General features: G+C 36.1%; 1 protein-coding gene across 13 annotated transcripts in view; it reads right to left on the bottom strand.

The window, feature by feature from the left end:
* Bnc2 (basonuclin 2) overlaps window positions 1–20,815 on the bottom strand; it is a 385,553-nt gene that overhangs the window by 174,448 nt on the left and 190,290 nt on the right. Inside the window, exon 1 of one of the 13 annotated variants that reach the window (XM_048783920.1) lies at window positions 7,605–8,092. The exons of the other annotated variants lie outside the window; for them this stretch is intronic. Coding sequence (XP_048639877.1) covers window positions 7,605–7,616 — 12 coding nt within the window. The 5' untranslated portion in view covers window positions 7,617–8,092. Of the gene's footprint in view, window positions 1–7,604; window positions 8,093–20,815 lie in introns of those variants that run through there. 13 annotated transcript variants of the gene reach the window in all.

Here is a 20,815-nt window from a genome sequence, read left to right as displayed (position 1 = left end):
AGGAGGAGGAGGAGGAGGAGGAGGAGGAGGAGGAGGAAAAAATTGACCTACTGACAGAGCAACAACTTTGCATAAGTAAGTTATCATATTTCCCAGTTTTTGTTATTGTTTTTGTTTGGTAAGTAAAGCAGTTAAAGGTAGCTTTTTAACATGTGTTGGGTGCAAATATCACTGTAACAAGGAATCTTATCTTTAAAGGGTTTTCAATAAACTGGGGGCTCAGAATGAGAAGGGAGGAGAATTCAAATAAATTATTACATTTCCAAGAGAGGGATGGTTCTGGTCAGGAGGAAGAACAGAAAACACGAAATCACACTTCCTAGTTAGAATATTCACAGAAAAATAAATAGGTACGCCATCAATTTTTCCCAAGAATAGGAAAGAGGAGAGCAAGAAGAAAATTCAAACCCAACATAATGCTTTGGGAAAGCAAGATTCATTTTTCTTTAAAAAAAAATAAAAATGCTGCGGGGAACCCTCTGGCACACCAGGCTCCCTGTGATTGCCGAGTGAAAACTGTACCATAAAATTCAAGTCCCTAAGTGCCAGAGGAAAAGAAACTTTCCCCAAATAACAAAATAAAAATAAACCTTCAGTTAAAATAATATATTACACACTGATATAAACTGAAATGCTCTTGTCCGTGGGTTGAGCTTATGAAACCCTTAAACATGAGCATGTAACACTAACAAACTATTTGACATTATTATTTGGGTTCAAAGGCTCCCTTTCTCTAAATGTTTATAGCACCATACCAGTTATTTCAACTGAGCTGACACAATGAATTTCAAATGATCTAATACTTTTGACTTACCAGCGGATTAGCACATGATTACCCTGAGTAAAAGGATTATTATTACTGCTGCTCTAAGATATTAACACTTTCTGTAACACACTCTAAGGACACTGTATAGATGACTAAAAAATGTGACAAAATATGTGGAGGGAGAGGGGATTTTCAAAAAGGAAGGTGATAAGTGTTCTTCTCTTTCAGGTTTCCTTGTTTTAAACTAGGTAGGCCTCCCAACAGTATAATCAACATTTCGCCTGAACTTAACAGTGGTGTTCAAGTCACAGATAAACAAGCCCCTTCTTAGATGCACTCAGGAAATTAAGCCACGTGTGGCCTTCTTCCCAAGAAGATCAGGCTCCAAACAAAAACCCCCACTTTGTAATAGACAACTAATTCTCATGTAATGAATGACAGAACACAGCATTAATGTACTTAACAAGACAGAGCTAAATTCAATGAAGCTTGACGCCATTTATATGAAAAAGGGATACATTTGTAGACAGAGCCAAAGGGAAAGAGGATAATTCTGAATTAAATCGTGCAGCTTTTGGTTTGGTTTGGTTTAGCCCTCTCACTGGAAATAAAGATCACTGCTAAAATATTACCATTAAAACTGGCAGTGGCAAACAACACTAACTGCCACCTTATTAAACTCTAACTCTTACTGACTGATGAAGAGGCAACAGCTAAAGGACTTTGTTCAGAGTTTCTCCTGGCAAAATATTCTACCTACCTCTTTTTTGGTAGTGGGGATTGAACCTAGGGATGCTGTACCACTGAGTTACATCCAGAGCCCTTTTGACTTTAAGACAGGGTCTCATTGAGTTGCCCAGGCTGTTTGAATTCATGCTCCTTCTGCCTCAGCCTCCCCCATAGCTGGGATTTTGCAGGCATGCACCACCATGCTTAGCATCAATGTCATTTCTTTAAGGCTAAATTCTTAATCCGTTAAAAATGGGCCCTTTTCCCATCAAATTCCATGGTATGCAATTCTGCCACCACATGACACAATCATGGAAACTTTGGATAACCTAATGTCTTACCATCTAGTGAACACTGTAGATGCAGCACTAAAACAAAACACACAGAAGCAAGCCGTGTGACGCAAAAGGAATATATCGAAAGGCACTTAGGGGACTGTTTTAAGTGTTTCATTGTTAAATTTACCCTACTCTAACATCAACAGAGACGCTGTAGGGATACAAGTTGCATGGAGGGGTCATGTTTGTATGGATAGGTAGGGCCACCACAACAAAAGATTGTTAAAAGCTTATGAATACCATAATGCCAACTCTCCCTTTCCAGTATAGTTTCAGAAAGAAGATTTCAAACTACATTTAAAAACACAGTATATGAGCAATGCTGATCAAGAACTTTTATTCTGAAAGCTATTTATGACTTATAAGTAGATGAGAGAATAGTCTAACTCCTCTAGCAGGTTTACAGTAAGAACACTGACCTAAATAGCACACTTCATGCATCTGGTGATATGACTTATTTCTGAAGGACGTTCTTAGGCACACAGAGGTAACACCACCTGGAACCGCTATACCTTAAGGCAAGGACGCCTCAGCTTTCCTCTTTTCTCTCCTACCCACAATGTTATCTGGTTCCACTGTTGTCACAGAGCCAGAGAATAAAGCTCTTCCAGAAAACTCACCCAAGATCAAACTGTGCCTGGTGACAGCAACGTCCAGGCCATAAGTAATGTTCAAAGGATTCAACAACGCCTGTGACTGATCATTCTCCTTCCCTTGCCATCACCTGCTGATTTTGTCCAGGTGTTTTATGGCTATCTTGAGGATCTGGAGAGCAGACAGAGGGAAGACTTTGCCAATTTCTTTTGTCTGGGATTCTGAATTCCTTACACAGATGGTGGACAGCCTCAGCCCAGGGCAGCGCCAGGGTATATTGCCTTCAACCTCCAAAAGGAGAAAAAGAGGGAGACATTATCTTCTCCTGTAACACTTCCCATAATATGTCTGTGGTTTGCAAAACTGAGACAGCATGGCTTCCCAGGGGGTAAAACGAGGAATGAAGAAAGTCAACAAGCAACTTGAAAATATTTACTTGTTTGAGTTATTACTGAGCATTTCCCAATAATCAGAAATCCTGATGAGGAAGATAAGTCCTGAAGAAAAGTGTTTCTATCAAAATTGTCAAAGTTTTAGTTCTTTTTTATTATTATTGTTATTATATATCAAAGTTACCAGGTCTTGTAAATTAACCAAAATAAGGACTTAAAATTCCAAGTCAATCTTTAAAAGCTCTGCTATGGTGGGTAGAAAATTGTACTGGCATTTAACTTCTATGCCAGCCACATGAGTACTGGAAATGGGGACAGTCCAAATTGAGATGTGTTGGGAGACTCAGTATGAAAATAAGAATACAAAATATCTCAATAAACATTCATATTAATTATATCAATGTTTATATTTACTAGACATGCAAATGATAACATTTTATATACTAGATTTTAAAAACTATGTTAGAACTGATTTCATCTATTTCCTTGATTTTTCATATATGGCTCACATTATTATTTATCTTAAACAGAGCTATTCTAGACACTGGGACTCTTGTCATTTCAATCTCATGTTGATTGTATGACATGGTCTTTTTTCTTAGCCTCCCGAGCATCATTATTTTCAAGTGAGGGAATGGAAATCAGGTATATAGATTCCAAATTTCATAGCTTTAAGTATTAAAAAAATGTATAAAATTTTACCGAGTTATTTTTCAGACTTTTATGCCTAAAACTCAAGATTCATTTTCATTTCAGCCTTCTCTCTAGAAGCAGTGAAAAACAAACAACAGATAACTAGGTTTTATTTATCAGTTGCTAAATTTAAAATGATTTTTTTATACTACAATTTTCAGAGGGATTTGGACAAGGTTTTTAATCGAGGCTGACTTGGTAATCACATTGAGTTTCATCAGTGATGAATAACTCAAAATGATATATAAAGTTAAGAAAACTGATTGCTGTTCATTTGGTAAGAAGGTTACAAAGGCAGACACACCAAACCAAACCTCAGGAAAGGTTTAGTGGTTCCCTCAGTGAATCCCAGGGGAGTATATCTTCAATTACAAGCTACAACCTGGTAGTCTCCCTCTTGGAGACTTTTTTTTTTTTAAAGCAATAGCTGCACGTATTGCATCTATTATTATGAACTTCATAATAATTCAAAAAATACCTACTCACATAGTTCGTGGGTGGCTGCACCCAGAGAAGGATAGTTCTAGGTGACTGTTATTCTACCGCCCATTCTAACTGGCAGTGTTATACATTATTATAAAAAGGCCAAAGAAGAAGCATTTAAAGAACAACAATGTCAGATGAAAATTTAAATGCTTAATTTTACATTATCATTTCTTTGCAGTTAAGGAACCATGAATAATTTCATTCTCTAGGTTTTCTGAGAGAAATGAACATTTTATTTTACAGGTTATGTTGAGGATTTGAGTTGGTTTGCTGACTGAACCAGGGAAAGGAAGTGGAAAACAGAAGGAGGAGATTAAGTGTAGGACAGAAACTCAGTATTAGTTTATTGTATTTGATTTTACCAAAATGATGGTGAGACTAAACTACTTATTCTGCCTCAGTGAAAGCCTAGTCAGAGGCAGAAGCTGGGGAATATGGACATATGGTACCAGACTGTATTATTCTTTGCATAACGAGTTTAAAATTCTAATATACAGTTAGCAGAAAAGAGAGATCAATGAATTCTGTGATAGTCTGTATATCCAAAGGGAGAAACTTTCAAAAGAAATCAAAGACCAAAGTAAAGATCACTAAAACACAGGAGCAAGTGAGGGAAGAACAATATTGTCAAAGCTAAGGAGTCTGAAGAGAAAAACACTGGAAAGGTTTCCATGATCCTACTCTGAAGAGCATTTCAGCAGACTGTTTTAAATTTTTAACTTTACCAAAGAAGCCCAAAGAAATACCTGTAACTACAGTATTTGATTTTAGAATCTAATTTACATGCAAGTAAAACATTCATCTAAATTATTTGCTTTTATAAATATTCCTAATGTGTATCAGATAAATATTAAAGCAAGGTTGAATTAATTCATAGCTGCTCTTTCCTTGGCTAATACCAGATGTATGTGGGTCACAATGTGGATGGCTCTTGCCCAAAACCTCTGAGAAAACCCAGTGAGGCCTATTTGAGGTCTATTGATAACAGGCAAGGTGAAAAGGATTCAGTGAAAAGAAAAGCAGGAAACAAGAGGAGATGTTCCCTTAGAAAAAGAATTATTGGGTATTTTTGTCCCTTAATATTTGGGTATTTTTTCTTCAAACAAAGAAATTTTTTGCTTAAATGTTTAAAACGTGGGAAAATATATACTTTCAAAAGATCATTTCATTCACTAAAGTTTTAACCTAGTCAAGAATTTCTTAAAATATACTAAGTTTCTTTTTAAAATAGTTTAAAATGCTACTTCAAAATTCTTTTGTCGGAACTACCATTTTTTACAATCTTATTTCTTCACACAGCAAGGAGCTTCCAGAAACCACTCGAACATTCCTGCCCTCTGAATATTTGGGAATGGTCTCTTCATGTGTTACGAATAAGCCAGACAAAGTATTTATATTAATGGCCACACAATGAATATTCAACTGCATTTGGACTCTGAAAATGTCCAGGGCTCCTTCACTTGTGCTTGCTTAACTATCTGATTAGACCAAACTTTCCCTGACCTCAACAAAGTCCTATTAATGTTCACTATGGCAACAGAACTGGACAAAATCACATAATAAATACCTGTAATTTTAAAGGAGAGGCAAGAAAAAGTGCTCACGCAACATAAAAGTTAATTTTACATCAGTATCATTAATATTATACTCACACTGTAACAGCCAAATAAACCTTGTGCCTTAAAAACAGATCAGGTCGCTTGAGCAGCCTGCTGCATTCTGCTAAAAAAGCAAAATCTGTCATGCATGGCAAGTTGACACTCTTCCTCAATGACTTTTACTATCTCTGGTCAACTTTGAAATCATCCTCTTCCATGTATTGAATCTGAAGACCTCACTTGTATAAAGTTTTATCAATAGGTATTAAAAGCACAAAAAAAGTTATGAAATGGTTTCAAATGGAAGTCTTTTTTTAAGGTGAGATTTTTTTATCTGGGCATTCAAGTTGCTTTTTTTTAAAAAAATCCAACAATTATTTCTTTAAAGAAAGGTCTTTATGTGCTTGAAATTAAAATGCACACAAGATAGTCTTTCAAGGCCAGCAAGCACTTCCTAACCAAATCCCCCACTTCCTTTGCTAGCTAAACATAACTACTTCAAATGTGTACATCCTTTAAAATGTTAGAAGGGAGCACCTCGCATGTAATAGCAGGCAGCTGGAAAGCCAATTGGCGCAGTCAGAGAGCACATTTTAGAAAGAGGCTCTTTAACATTCAATAACTAAGTGGTAATTGGGCACAGAAACATAAACTGTCAAACTGAATCAAAACCCCTTTGCTTTTTGGAGAATTATTTGTAAGATTATACTAGAATTAAATTTGAACATGCATCTACCCTATGCATTCAGTCAAATTATAAAACAAAAAAAAAATTTGCTGCGCTTTCTTTGGATAAAATTAATGTCAGCTTTGTGTCCTTAAACCAGACCCGATCGGGAAATGAAATATGTTTAGTCCTGAAATAGTTGTGGTAATTCAATCCCTGCACTCTCCTTATTTTCTTGATGACAAAGAAAAACTCCCAACTGGCAGGGCCACCTGCACTGATTACTCCTCCATCCACACCCACAGAATATGAAAATGAGCCAATGATCATTAACCTTAATTTCTTCTAACATAAACCTCAGCTCTTTTTCAGTCTTGCTACTCAGGGAACTCCCCTGAGATAAAGGAAAAGAGAAAGGGGGGAAATAAGGAAATAGGGAGTGAAAGCTCAGTGCACGAGGAGGGGTTCACGAATGAAAAATGGAATCCACTGGCTTTTAAAAAATTGCACAGCTGGCTTATTAAACTTCATACAGAAAAAACTTCACAAAGATAAAGAGAGTCCCGGCCATCACTAACTCTCCAGATAGTGGGATATTTTCCTGTTTGAGCCTCCTCTTCAGAGCAAACAATAAGAAAGGATGCTTTTCTCTCTACCTTCTCTTCCCCCCCCATCCCCCACATCTCAGTCCCCCACTCAGATATCACTATATAAAGATAGCTTGCAATAAAAGATGGGTCTGGACAGCAAGAATGCAGGTGCAGCTGTAAGATCTGCAGTGTGAGGACCAAAGGGCCTTAGCAACCAGAAAGGAGATTCCAAGATGAGCACTTCAAATACAGTAGAGAATGCACAGCACCTTCTGGTCATTCACATTCAAGTCTAGCCAACTGGAATCATTTTTGCTTCAAACTGTGTGGGGTAAGATACCATTAGCATGACATCATCTTCTAATGGATGAGGAGCTAGTTGGAGCCCTAAAAAGAAACACGACCAGGAAGGGAGCAGGAAACCTTCCGAAATAACAACCTCTTCAGCACAGATGTGTGTACTGCAAATTATCTTGTTATGTTTGCCTACAGACCTTGGTCTATCTTAAGCAGGTTGCTCAGAGCGGATAAGACTATGAAAATGAAGAACAGCTCAGCATGTCAACAGATAAAACTACACACGACCCCCTGGTAAAGCATTCCTGAAGCTAAAGGGAAAACCAACTTCAAAAACCATTACCATGCTAAATGAAACCAAAAAGTCTTTAATTCATGTTTTCTCTATTACAAATAGCGACTGCAAAAGGCACATAAATGCATAAAGAATGTAACAAAAGTCTAATTGTGTTACCTGCAAGTACATTACGGGATGTTTGTTGCCTACCCAGTGCAGGCAGGCAGAGCAACTTTGACCACGCAGTTATTCCCTCAATGTTTCAGACTTCAACTCAAATAGCAGCCATGAGGAGGGTGAGGCAGGAAGGCAGGCAAAACAAACAAAACAAAAACAAAAACCTGGCTCAACTGGGTTGTGGATTCCAAAGCCCAATTTGCACTAAAACCTGGCCTTCAGGCACTCGGTGTTCCCTGCCTTCTTGCTCAGCCTACCAACTCTAAGAGGCACATGCATGCACAGCCACCCTTCCTCCTGTTTCCTTTCTCCCTTTCCCCTCTCCCTAATCAGACTCTCAAAGGTCAATGGTCCCCTCTAGAAGTGAGGACAGAGTGCTGAAGTATTCAGTGCCATGAGTCATCTTAATAGATACTCTAGCGACTGCCTGCGACCCAGCAGTGACCCGAGATAGCAGGGCTTTTAATAAAGCAGCACTTTTGCACGCTCACAGCCCCATTAATTTAATACCTGCCGCTTGTTTACCAAACAGCACAGGCAGTCTCCATGTCGATAACTTCCCGGTGACAGTGAGGCGACTGAATCTGGGCATGGAACAGATGCACCTTTTTACGCTCTGTTAAACCGTGTCACAGACTACAGCCCCTGAGCGCATTCCTTTATTTATGCTGCAGCCAGTTGAGCTAATTGTCAGAGACAGACCTGGTTCTAATTCTGCAGAGTGCAGCAACTGCAGGAGCATATGTGGTGAGGCATGAATGGTGTGGGGCTCTGAAAGGAAACAGTTGAAAAACTGAGTCAGAGGGTAGAGGCATAATCTGCCAATATTTTACCTAGAAAGACTTTGAAAATGTCACCTATCTCAACAGTAGGTTATGAGAGAGGGGACAAAGGCAAAGCATCTGCAGTATCCGGACGAAGCAGAGGAAAGCAAATGTTAAAGCAAATACCTATGTAAAGAGAACACAACAGAGCAGCGATGGCATTCACTCTCCATAGAATACGGTGAGGCCTGTGCAGGTGTAAAATATTCACAGGCTCAGGAACTACTTGATAACAGCAATGTGCAATGCAGCTCACAGCTGCAGTGCTGCACCATCCACGGCTGGCCATTTCAGATGCCCTGACACAAGCCCATTAATGGCACCAAAATTACTTGAAGAATAGTCTCTCGTTCGTCCAGCCATACAGCCTTAGTCTGCTTGATCATGTGTAGACAAAGTAACTCCCATTTATTGTTCTCCTCACACCCTGTAGCATTAGAAGTGTTTCTTATTAGCTGTAATACCATACTCATATTTTATCAGTAGCAAGAGTTCACTCTAGTTAAAGTTCTTCACCCGTCATGGGCATTTTTCAGCAAATTAATGTCTTTTACTTGCATGACTTCTCTTCATATTATAATTTGGGGTTTAAACGGATCATAATACTTTACAGAAAGGAAAAAGACAAAAAGAGCTCAGTGTTGATAATTTTTACTACTTATGACTAAATGACCTCAACTGAAGAATAAAAAATTAAGTCATTTGTCTTATGAGGTACAGAGGACATTTTATAGCGTACAATTTAGCTAATAATGGGTTGGGGCCAATCCTTAACAAGTCACATGCTTCCATTGTCCCTTCACCCCTGCTTATGTTTTTACCACATCCTAACAAAAACATGACCAGAACTGGTGAAAAACATACGGTTCCAACTAATGAATCACATACTTTCCCGCAAGTACAGTAAGTACTACCAGCTGTGCGACAGTCTTGCTTTGGCAGTGCAACCAGCTTCGAACAAGCCGGCCCATCTGAAAGCAGCTGTATTGAAAAACCACAAGCAATATGAGTGTGTCTGCCTTCTCAGGGCAGCTCTGCCTCTGCTCTATGTCTCTTTTCTGTCCCTAGAACATGCCAGCCATCTTGTCTAGAGAAAGTTTCAGAAACTGCAGAGATGGGGGTGAGATTCCACAAATTTTAAAAACTTAAGTATTTAGAAAATGTCATCACTTTGTTAAGGGTGTTGCCACAAGAGGACAATAAAAGGAACACTCCTCTCTCTGTTTGTGTTTCTCTGTGTGTGTTTCTTTTAGGGCTTGCCTGGAACTATAGATGGTGTCTATTCATGTATCTAAATAAGTGAGGTGGGGGCAGGAAGAAGGAACAGCTCTAGACCTGGCTACCTGCAGACAGGCTGTCACATGCTCACAAATGCACAAGCGCACACGGAACAATTCACAGATTATCAACTCATGCCACAAGCTACTGCAAAAATTTCTATGATTTAGACTTGTCATTTATACAACAATAAGCTTCATTTGTAACCACAGAGCATTCTGTAAAAAAAAAAAAAAAAAATCCCTGGCAAGTCCTAGATATTTTTATACAAATGCACTTTTCCATTCTTTGCAACATTCAAATGAATAAACATTACTACCAAAGGGAAAGTCCAGCAGCATTAATTTAGAGATGTAAGTGGAAATAATAGCTTTTTTTATAACTTTATTTAATTTATTTATTTATATGTGGTGCTGAGGATTGAACCCAATGCTTCAGACTGCAAGGCAAGAGTTCTACCACTGAGCCACAACCCCAGGCCAAAATGATAGCTTTTTTTTTTAAATGTTCATAGTGTATGAAGGCGATAATCAGTAAAATTTTACCAATAATACATAATTTATCAATTAAATAATCAGTAGCTTTTATGTAGCCTAAGAACCATATTAGGCTTGCTCTGAGAAAAACAAACACCTAGGGTTGTCCGTCACTCTTCCAAAATCTCAACCAGAACAAAATGATAATGGTGAAATTAATTTAGTAGCTTGCAATTGTTCTAAATACAGGGAAGTCAAATGTGAGGATTAACTGGAAGACTTTGCCTTTGATACTTGCCTTTATCATTTAATTTAGTCAAACACATTATTCTGAACTTACGTAGTAAAGATGCTTTATTCAGCAAAATCTAATCCAAAAGTCATAACACCACGTTTTCTCTTTTTGTTTACACCATAATTTTATGAATAATTTTTGTTTTGAATGAAGCTATCATCAGTGTAACTCTCAAAGCACAGCCAGACTCACTACACCAAGTAGAGAAAACCTTGGTCCCTGGGATTCAAGTTCCTCCCCTGGGAGTTTTTGTGTGTCTGGGGGAGTTCTGAGCTAGGCTGGTCAACAGCAAGTACTTATCACAATCATCCATATGGCTAGATGAGGCAGACAGAGGGCAGGATAGACAGCACTCACTGGACTGGGGAAGAGAAAAGGATGGACGTTTATTCTAGCCTGAAGAATGAGCCCTTCCAAATACTCACGTAAAACATGGATATAAACAATAGTGCACTGAAAACTAAATAGGTGTATGATTTTAAAAGAATACTGACTAGGGGCTGGGGTTGTAGCTCAGTGGTAGGATGCTTGCCAAGCATGTATGAGGCACTGGTTCGATCCTCAGCACCACATAAAAATAAATAGATAAAACAAAGGTATTATGTCCATTACAACTAAAAATAAACAAATAAATAAAAAGAATATTGACTAATTTGCAACCCATTTAATGTTAAATATAACAGGGAATTCTTGTTTAAGGAGGAAAGTCCAAAACTATATTATAAAAACACAGTAAAATCTACCAAGGAAAAGCTAATATATAGTTAATCTAAACTTATGATAAAATTACTAAGAAATCATTAAAACTCACAAAAAATAATGACAGGGAAAGATAGTTATAATATACAGATAAGCAAAAAGCAGCTTGTTGAGGAACATACTCATTAGGCTCCTCTTTTATTTTTAAAATAAATTCAAGAAAAAAAAAGCAAGTCAAAATACTCTAAAATGATTAACACCTGTGTGGTAAGAACTATTGGCAATGGTTTTACTGTTATTAAACTCTATTTTCTCAATTTAGTTTATTTAATTTGTATAAATTACAAAAAGGAAAAATAAGTACAATTGCTTTAACTATATGACAAATTTGATTATTAAAATACCTAGTAACTAGATTTTCTGTCCTAACTAGTAGCTACACTTGAAATTCTACGTATATAAAAAATGGGGAGCTTTTCTCAAAAATTGAAAATTGGTTTAAACTATTTTTAAACTATATTTAGGGTTTTTGTGTGTAAAATCTGGACAGGTATTAAATTTATGTACCTCCTTCCTCTACCCCCCAGGTTCCCAAGGGTATACTTTCATAATTTGAGCTACAAACCAGCCTTTGTTAATTCGAAGTTTACATAATTAATGAACCATAGATTTAAATCTTCACCTTACTAATAAAAATAATACCTTTAAATAGCACTTCTAATTGCTAAAGCACTCCCATAAAATAAAAGCTTATATCCACCACTGAATCACCATTCCTTCACCCCAAAACACAGCAGCTTCCCTGCAGATCGACAACCGAGGTCCTTGGACTAGTCGGAGATACTATAATAGGATAAATTCAACAGAGCAAATCTGTTAAATATGCATATCCAGGTTGAACCATGGTAGAAATAACTAGATTAATAACCATACTCTTGTAATTAGGGACTTAGAATCACATTCAGCAATTGAGAGGATTTACTGTTTAAGAAGCATTCAAAGTTTTTCATTGGAGGACTTCTAAGAGAACTGGTAAAGACACTCATCTGGCAAATACTTATTGATCAATTACCAAGGGTTAAAAATATATAAAGCGAGGCTATTCTGAGCATCCTGACATCAGAAACCGTCTACTGCCCAAGAAAAGAGAAATAATGCAAATGCACTGTGTAAATGAGCAGCAGAAAGCTCTGCAGGGGAACAGGGCATTAAGGCTTCTGGGGCTTTGGAACAACTTCAGGAAAAGGTAGAGCTAAATGAAGCTTAAAGACATGTTTAGCAGCCAACCAGGTAAGGCTGGGACTAGGAAAGAGGAGGAACTACATGGGAGAATGCTGCATGGTGAGAAATACCAAGGGATCAGGGGAGAGCTACCTGTTGACTTGTGTGGCTGGACTGAGAAGAGCTTAGAGTAGAGGAGCAGGCAGGGTCCAGTTTAGGAGGGTCTTGTCTGACACTGTAAACAGTTTCAAGTTTCCTTTCATCTGTTTACAGTGAGAACTGCTTAAACTCCCATAGCTCCATGCCCTTCTGATCTTCATCTTGTGTGTGATGGGAGAGGACTATATCTTCCCCTTGTTCTCACTTTTACTTTGAAACAGTATTTACTGAACACAAAGTGCCAAGCACTATTTTAGGCACCAAGAAAACTAAGGAAAGAACAGTCTTGAACCCTTGTCCACTCCAGTAGCTCACAAGTGTGGATCCCTCACATTAGGTAATAATTTCTTTAAAAGCACAAACCAAAACCAGGCATGGCTTTGTATGTTCTTTGGAGCCTGAAAGCAAAAGATCAGAGGGAAAAGAATCTGCACTGTAAAGGCAAAATATTCCCAAATAATTTTATCAGATCAAATTATGCCAAAATGATAAAAATCATATTTAAAAAGAATACTTTGTCAAAACACTGCTAATTATAGACATCAGCAGATCAGACCAAAACTTAAGTTACTTTTTCGATAAGGACAAGTAGGCCATTTCATATAACCATGACACATACACACTGAGGTCTAGACCCCAATTTTGTTCACACATTGTATTGGGGGCCGTCATGTCTTTGACTAAGGTACCATCCCAAGGCCTAATTTAATGAATTTAGTAAGATTCCAGATACAACAGCATGATGCAAATTTGGACAACAGTCAAATTTTAGTACCAACTTTTATGCAAAAGTCTATACCCCATAAAAGACACTTTCTCAATAATTCCTAATGCAATACTCTTGGGGAAAACAATATAATTGAGTTTTATAGGAGGGAAGTTTCTTAATACCAGCTGGTTATAGTCAGGCTCTAATGCATGAGAACTGATCATATTAAAATCCAGATACCAGCTATTATACCTAAAATTGTTGCTTCATTCATATTTAGCATGAAGAGGAGCCTATCTAAAGCAGACTCTATTTAATACAATGTGGTTTTAATTGGAGTCTGTTTTAGATGAGCCACCTGTATTTCATCTTTTTAAAATTATCCATAATTTTCTACGCAATTTTCCTCTGCAACATAACGAATAGCAGTTATAGATTATTGCCATTGTTTGGATGTCTAAGAAGAGAAGGCAAACCTCTATTTACTGAGATATGATGACTCCATACCAAAGAACAAAACTTTGAGCCTAGGGTTCTGTTTCTCTCAGAGTGAACATATGAACAAGACCATACATATGTAACTATTATTAAGCATTAAATAGAACAGAAACAGCTTAATGCCCTAGTTAACTAAACTGTATGATGGGTACTCCAAAACCTAGTGCTATTATTAACTAAAATCTCACCTTTTCTACTCAAGAAGAAAAAAATTCCAACAGTGGAAGTTCTGCTGCCAGCAACTACAAAAAACAACATTTTTTTTTTCTGAGATTTCTATGGACCTAATTTGCAATTATTTCTGCACCAATATATTCACAGTTTGTTCTTAACTAAAACCATTCAAAAGTTTTACATAATGTCTTTAATTTCTAGGATATTTTACACATTCTTTGTTTTCATTTTCATAATAACTTCTAAAACATTGTGAAATACAGTGTATCATAAACATCATAAAAGTTTTTCCTGGTAAATCCGGGTAGATAACCATTGACAAATCAAAGAGTGTGTGTGTGTGTGTGTGTGTGTGTGTGTGTGTGTGTGTGTTACATGATGCCTATAAGACTGACCCAACAAAGAGAATATCTAAAATGCAACATTCAAAGAAAATGCTTCACTTAATCTGTTATATATTATGAAATCCCCCAATGTCAATAACTGAAGTTGAAATTTCAACAGGTGTCAAATATATTAAAATTATCTTTGATCACATGTTAAAATCATGTCAACAATAAGTTATTCAGCGAGGGGTAAAGAATCACAATCCCCTTAAAAATTCTGGCATTATTTATTAAGCTATACTACCCAAGTTTTTCTCTTTATGCTTACCAGTTAATATAAGTGATTTCTAACTAGTGTTTATTCCCCAACCAGACTGTTCTTCCACACAGAACTAACTGACATTGTGGTTTTTTTGGTTTTGTTTTTTGAGGGTTTGTTTGTTTTGGGGGGGGGAGGTATTTGGTTCAGTAATAGGGACTGAACCCAGGGGCACTTTGTCTTTGATCTACATCCCTAGTCCTCATTATTTTTTAATTTTGAGACAAGGTCTCACTAAGCTGCTGAGGGTCTTGCTAAGTTGCTGAGGCTCATCCTGAACATCTGATCCTCCTGGCTTTTTTTTTCCCAAATTGCTAGGATTACAGGCATGTGCCACCATGCCTATAAAATAGGATTATTTATAAGAATGATCTTCCTCAGTTTCCATGTATCCACTGTACAAACTAATGGACTTAGGTATGCTGTAGAAATAGCACCTTTTTCATTTGCAAATGACCATATATTTATTTTTCTCCAATTTATGTAGTCCTCTACTATTATGTTCTAATGTTGCCTTAGCTTCTCTCCTATTTAAAGAATTTTGATTTGAGATTATACTTGAGTTGTCATAGTTATTTATATCAAATCTAGATACCTGTTAATTGATAAATAGGCAAACTGAATATAATTGTTATGTTAAGAGTAGTAAACCCCAAATTCTAACCTCAAAGAATTATTGCCACTTAGTTACCCACACTATCCTATAATTAACAACTTCAAGTGTCTCATCAAAACACCAAAGTCTTGGCCCAAGAAGCAGCACATGCTGTACAGGGGGGAAAGTTCGTACGCTAATCCAAATCTTTTCCTTTTAATTTAACACAGTAACACCAGTAATTTCCTTACAGATTCCATTATGGAAGTCCTAGCTTGAGTTCAGTGCCACTGGATAGAATCTATTACTAACGTGGTTTGTATAAATTGCATATAGCATACCCCATATGGAAACCATATTTTCACAGTAACAGATGCTTAATAACAAACACTAACTTGGAGTATCTGTGGCAATTTCTCTGTTCTTATTTTGCTGCACCATTTCGGCAGTGTGTCTATTCAGATATTTAGTCTGTGAAGCCAAAGGCTTTGGAATTTTCTCACTGCAGTTAAAAAGGGATTAATTTTATCCCATGTTGTATTAGTTACAAGATAATTGGGCTCTCTGAAAGGCACTGCCATAAATTATCTTGATCCACAAATTATTCTGAACATTGGTAGAAAATAATGCTCCTGCATAAACATACTTGTTTGTGGAAGTTACTGATTAATTTGTTTATGTTCTTTATAATTTCATGTCTTTTTTTTCCTTGGTCTCTGTCATCTAAAATTTATTATTCAATGTGTCATAAGCTCTAAATAGTTTCATATTTTATAATTCCTTTGAGTAATTTGATAACAGCAATTAACTTTCTATTTTTATAAGCATAATCTTTCTAACTTTTACAAATATAGTTTTACTATAAAGTAACAAGAAATCACTAGTGATAAAAATAGGATCTGAATTAATACTGCAGATTGTTGTGTGAATGCCTAAGATATCATTTGAAGTCATATTTTAAAATGGAAAAGACAATTCTACAACATGGATTTCTTGGCCATCTCTAAATACATTTCTGAACACAATCTTATAACAGTGCTTTTTTAGACTGGGGGCCTAAAGGCCATAATCAGTTTTTGGAAATAGGTTTCTTCACCACAAAGAAAAAGTATATTTCCTTATTCAAAAGATGATTAACAACGGCACGAACTTCATATGCCAAGGGGAAGAGTAAAAAAGGATAAAAGGATTAAAAGAAACACCCCCCATGAGAAAACGAGTAATACAGAAGATACATTATTAGGATTGAGGGTGTTTTGTTTGTTTGTTTTATCAATATTAAGAGTCTGGGAGCAATTTAAGCTTAAGACATAAGGATGCTTGAAATTTGTCCAAAGCAAATGGCAGAATAATCTTTGGAAAGTTCCCTGGACTACTCTAGAATTTTAGGCTATGGAATGATTTACATTAAAATGAGTGAACCAGCATACCCAAAGACTTACTTAAAATTTGAAATAATATTATTGTGCTGGTCATAAAATCAGAATGTTACAGAAATATCTACAGGGAAAAAAATAAATCTTACACACACACAAAAATGGGAAAGTTGACCTCCTAGTTTACTAATCAGGAAGGTCAAGTTTTAAATGAAGCCTTTTATTAGTTTCTGTATATCTATATGCCATGAAATGTGGACAAAAGAGCAAGACAGTAACAGACTTCAAATCCAAAGACTATCAAGAAAATAGCTGAAGAAAAGTGATGAATTTCTGGGACATTTTGCCCTTTTTTCCCTTTGTAGCCAAGCCACTATAATTTTATATCTCACTAACAGGTAGGATAATACTTGAGGCTATAGCCTTTGTTTAATTAGTAAATTAGAAAAGTATTGATGCAAAATATAGATATAATTTTAAATCATTTGTTCTATAATTATTCTGTGATTTAAAAAAAAAAAAAAAAGTGCCCAAGCACCACTTTTCTAGCTCATGGGAAAAACAGATTAGAGGACTGCAGGAATAAATCCTGCTGTGGTTCAAAGACCACTGTTCTGGTATTTTTTTTTCTCCTTCTTCTTGCCATCTAGGAAGGGGCAATTTTTTTTTCCCCCTGCATCTTCCCTTCTTACCAGTTATGGCTTTCATTAGCCATCTGAAAGGCTACAGAATTGCTTTTGTGTTCAAATTACCCAATATCAAGACCTGTGTAGGAATTCCCACAGAATCTCATGCAAAGAAAAGAGCTTCTTAAGGTGCCCAACTGACTGGCAAAATTTTAAAGGAAAATGTTCCTTTAGTGCCCATACATTCAAACTTCCAGTGAAGCTGGAATTATGTGAGAGATACAGAGAGAGATTCAGCAAGCATTCTTACAGTGTAAACACAGCAGTTCTGAGTGTGATGTTCACCCAACATCAAAGCCACTTATCCAGAGCATGCAGGGGCAAGCCTCCATCAGGGAGGATCTGTCTGTGTCAAACAGATCACTCTAACTCCTCAAAATAGCCCAGTTGTGTGGTTTAAATCACAACAGTATATAATAAACTTTTGGCTTTATCACACTAATTTCAAGTGCTTAAAGCCATAACTAAATTTCTGTGGCCTCCCAAAAAACAGTGTGTGTGTGTATGTGTGTATTAAAATAAAAATAGTAACTTTTTAAAAAGTCAAGAGCCCCTGGAGATTTCAAAGATATGTATGCACACCTAAGCATCTTATACATCTGCAAAGTGAAATAGGTCTTGCCTTTGTGAGAGCTTCCCAGCTACTAGAAATTTGAAGATACAAATGGAACCAGATTAAAAGGAAAAAACAAACAAACAAACTGCTGAATCAAATGTGAACAAGGTATTTCAGTCAAAGAAAAAAAATGTAGACTCAAAATGTTAAGGATATTGTGGTTTAATTTACATACTGGGAAATAAACTGCTTGTAAGTGCTCAGTGAGAACATATTTTCTGGAAGAAACATGTAAAACTCAGAGATACACTTGGGTGTGGCTGATAACAAAAATCAGTGGGACATCACAGGCAGCTATAATTAGCAATGGTGACTCTGAGCAGGATTGGATCTGTCTCCTAAATTTTAAATGATTGCTTCAGGCTAAATTTCTGGGAACTTCTTTGGTCTGGTAATCAGTCTGAGAGTCTTGCAGGAACAAGCTTTCTCGTGATATTTCCACTGCCTCGTGGTTTCTGGCAAGGTCTAGCTGACTAAAGAAACAACGTTTTTCTAAGAGTGTCTTGTTATTTCCATTTCCTATCTCAGTGAAACCAAGTGCACTGGGATAAAAATGTTAAAAATACACACATATGCAAACTCTTCATCATCTAGGTTGTTTCGAAATCAAGTCAGATTAAATTCGTCAATAGTGCTTTGAGAAATTAGGACGGTTCATGCCGAACTGACTACTGGATAAAACAAAACTTGGAAGTAAAAAGAAAATCAAAACTTTTTGTATTTTTTAAAAAGGAGGTCATTCTATAACTGTGCCAACATTAAGAATGTTTAAGACTTGAGACATCCTAATAAGTTGAACACTCAAAGAATCTTAAGACTACATTTACCTTTCTAATATAGAATTCTTTAGACTCAGATTCTTAACCTGCGCATCAAGGAACTATATATATAGCATAGTGCAATTATATTTAGGGACACTTCTACACAGTATGCCACCTTCTGCTCAGAAAAGCATTATGCTAGAAAAGGACATTCTTTAAAATTTTTTTTTATTTGTTAAAATATGCTAACCAAACAATGATAAACTCCAAGGAGAGTGACATAATACAATTTTTAATGTCTCCTTTTCTTCATTTATTTTAAATCATTGCCTCTTTCTAAATGCATACAAACTGTCTCGCTTAAAACCACTTCATAGGATGTGTGATTCTCTGTAGGGCAGTGAAACACAATAACATAAACTTAAAAATTTAAAGATAATACTTGGAAACTAAGGATATTTAGGGTAGCAATGCAACTTCAAGGGAATGTTTCAGTTATTATTGATTGGAAAATATAAAATATTTAGGAAGTCCACAGTTACAAGGAACTCTCATAAGCAGAAAAAAGATGTCAAGTAAAAGTCTATTTTCCTTAAAATAAACTTTTCCTCAACACTAATTTTAAAACTTTTGGAGTTATGAAAAATAATTACTGTATTTATCTTAAGTTAATACAGTGTTCTTGAAGACATTTTTATCAAAAACTGTTTAGTTCCAATAATCAAAATTCATATTACTAACAACACTATATCATTGGCCTCTGTTCAGTATTAGACCAGATGTGATCACTTTATTCTAATATTAAATTTTAACATTCTCTTACTAATTGCCAGCATATATAAAGAACTAAAGCTACCTGACTGGTCTGTTTATTTTTGAAGACATAAATCTAATATATACTTCAATAATGATTTCAAGTTGCAAAAAGTAATTACAATCCCATTGTATCATGCTGAATTCTATTACTCTATTCTTTTTATTATCTTTATATGTTAGTAAGTGCTTCTTCTTTAATTCCCATTTCAAACTTTTTAAAATTCCCCTATTACAACAATAATAACAAAAGCAAAACGAACCTTACAATATCCCAAGTTAAATGGCAGGGAAAAAAATATCTACAAAGTAGATAACATTTTCCCCCACTATAGAGAGTTTAAAGATTTTTTAATTTTTTTTTTAATTTGTAGATGGACACAATACCTTTATTTTATTTATTTTTATGTGGTGCTGAGGATCAATCCCAGTGCCTCACATGTGCTAGGTAAACATTCTACCACTGAGCTGCCACTACAGCCCCCTTTTTAAGTTTTTAAAGACCAATTTTGATTTGTATAGATATGGGAATCTATTTCTATTACATTGATTCTAATAACTCAGAATAAAAGTGACAATACAAACATTATTTTCATAAAAACAGGAACCAGTGTAGACTTAAAACACCTCTGTCCTTAATCTGGCCAGGCTACATTTCAGGTTAAGAAAATTATCATAAGAAGAAAACTAAGTCATCAGACTACAAAAGTCAAGAGTAACAGTTACATGTAAAATAGGTACATTGATTATGTTTGATTAAGTCAGGACACCAAATATTTAAAGACAGACACACGCACACAGACACACACACACACACACACAGCTACAACCATTATTTCTACCACATTTCACATGTCCTGGACCACCTAAATAAATCATATCAAATGCACAAATATCAAAGTGCATCTTATTGTTACACCTTTACAATATTTAAAAAAACACAAGCGGGATAGAAACCTTTCATGTTAGAAATCACAGCAATTATGAACTACTGGATTTCAACCAAATTTTCATTTAGTGGTTAACTATTTCCTCAGAAGCTGCAATTCCTCCTATTCTTATTACGTATTTTAACATTTTAATGTACCCAAGATAATTCTCTGCTGAGCAAATTTGTAGAAAATTCTCAAGTTTCTGCAAGAAACTGGGTGGGCTGGCTTGCTGTGAATTAAATGCAAAACTTAGGCATGTATTTAAGAGTTTAACATGGGGCTGGGGTTGCGGGTCAATGGTGGAACACTTGCCTTACTTGTATGAGGCACTGGGTTCAATCGAGAGAGAGAGAGAGAGAGAGAGAGAGAGAGAGAGAGAGAGAGAGAGAGAGAGAGAGAGAGAGAGAGAGAGAGAGAGAGAGAGAGAGAGAGAGAGAGATGAGAGAGAAGTAGA

Source organism: Marmota marmota, unplaced genomic scaffold, assembly GCF_001458135.2.
Source record: "Marmota marmota marmota unplaced genomic scaffold, marMar, whole genome shotgun sequence".
NCBI lineage: Eukaryota > Metazoa > Chordata > Mammalia > Rodentia > Sciuridae > Marmota > Marmota marmota.
The sequence above is the reverse complement of the archived record's forward strand: the minus strand, read 5'-3'. Positions and strand labels throughout refer to the sequence as shown.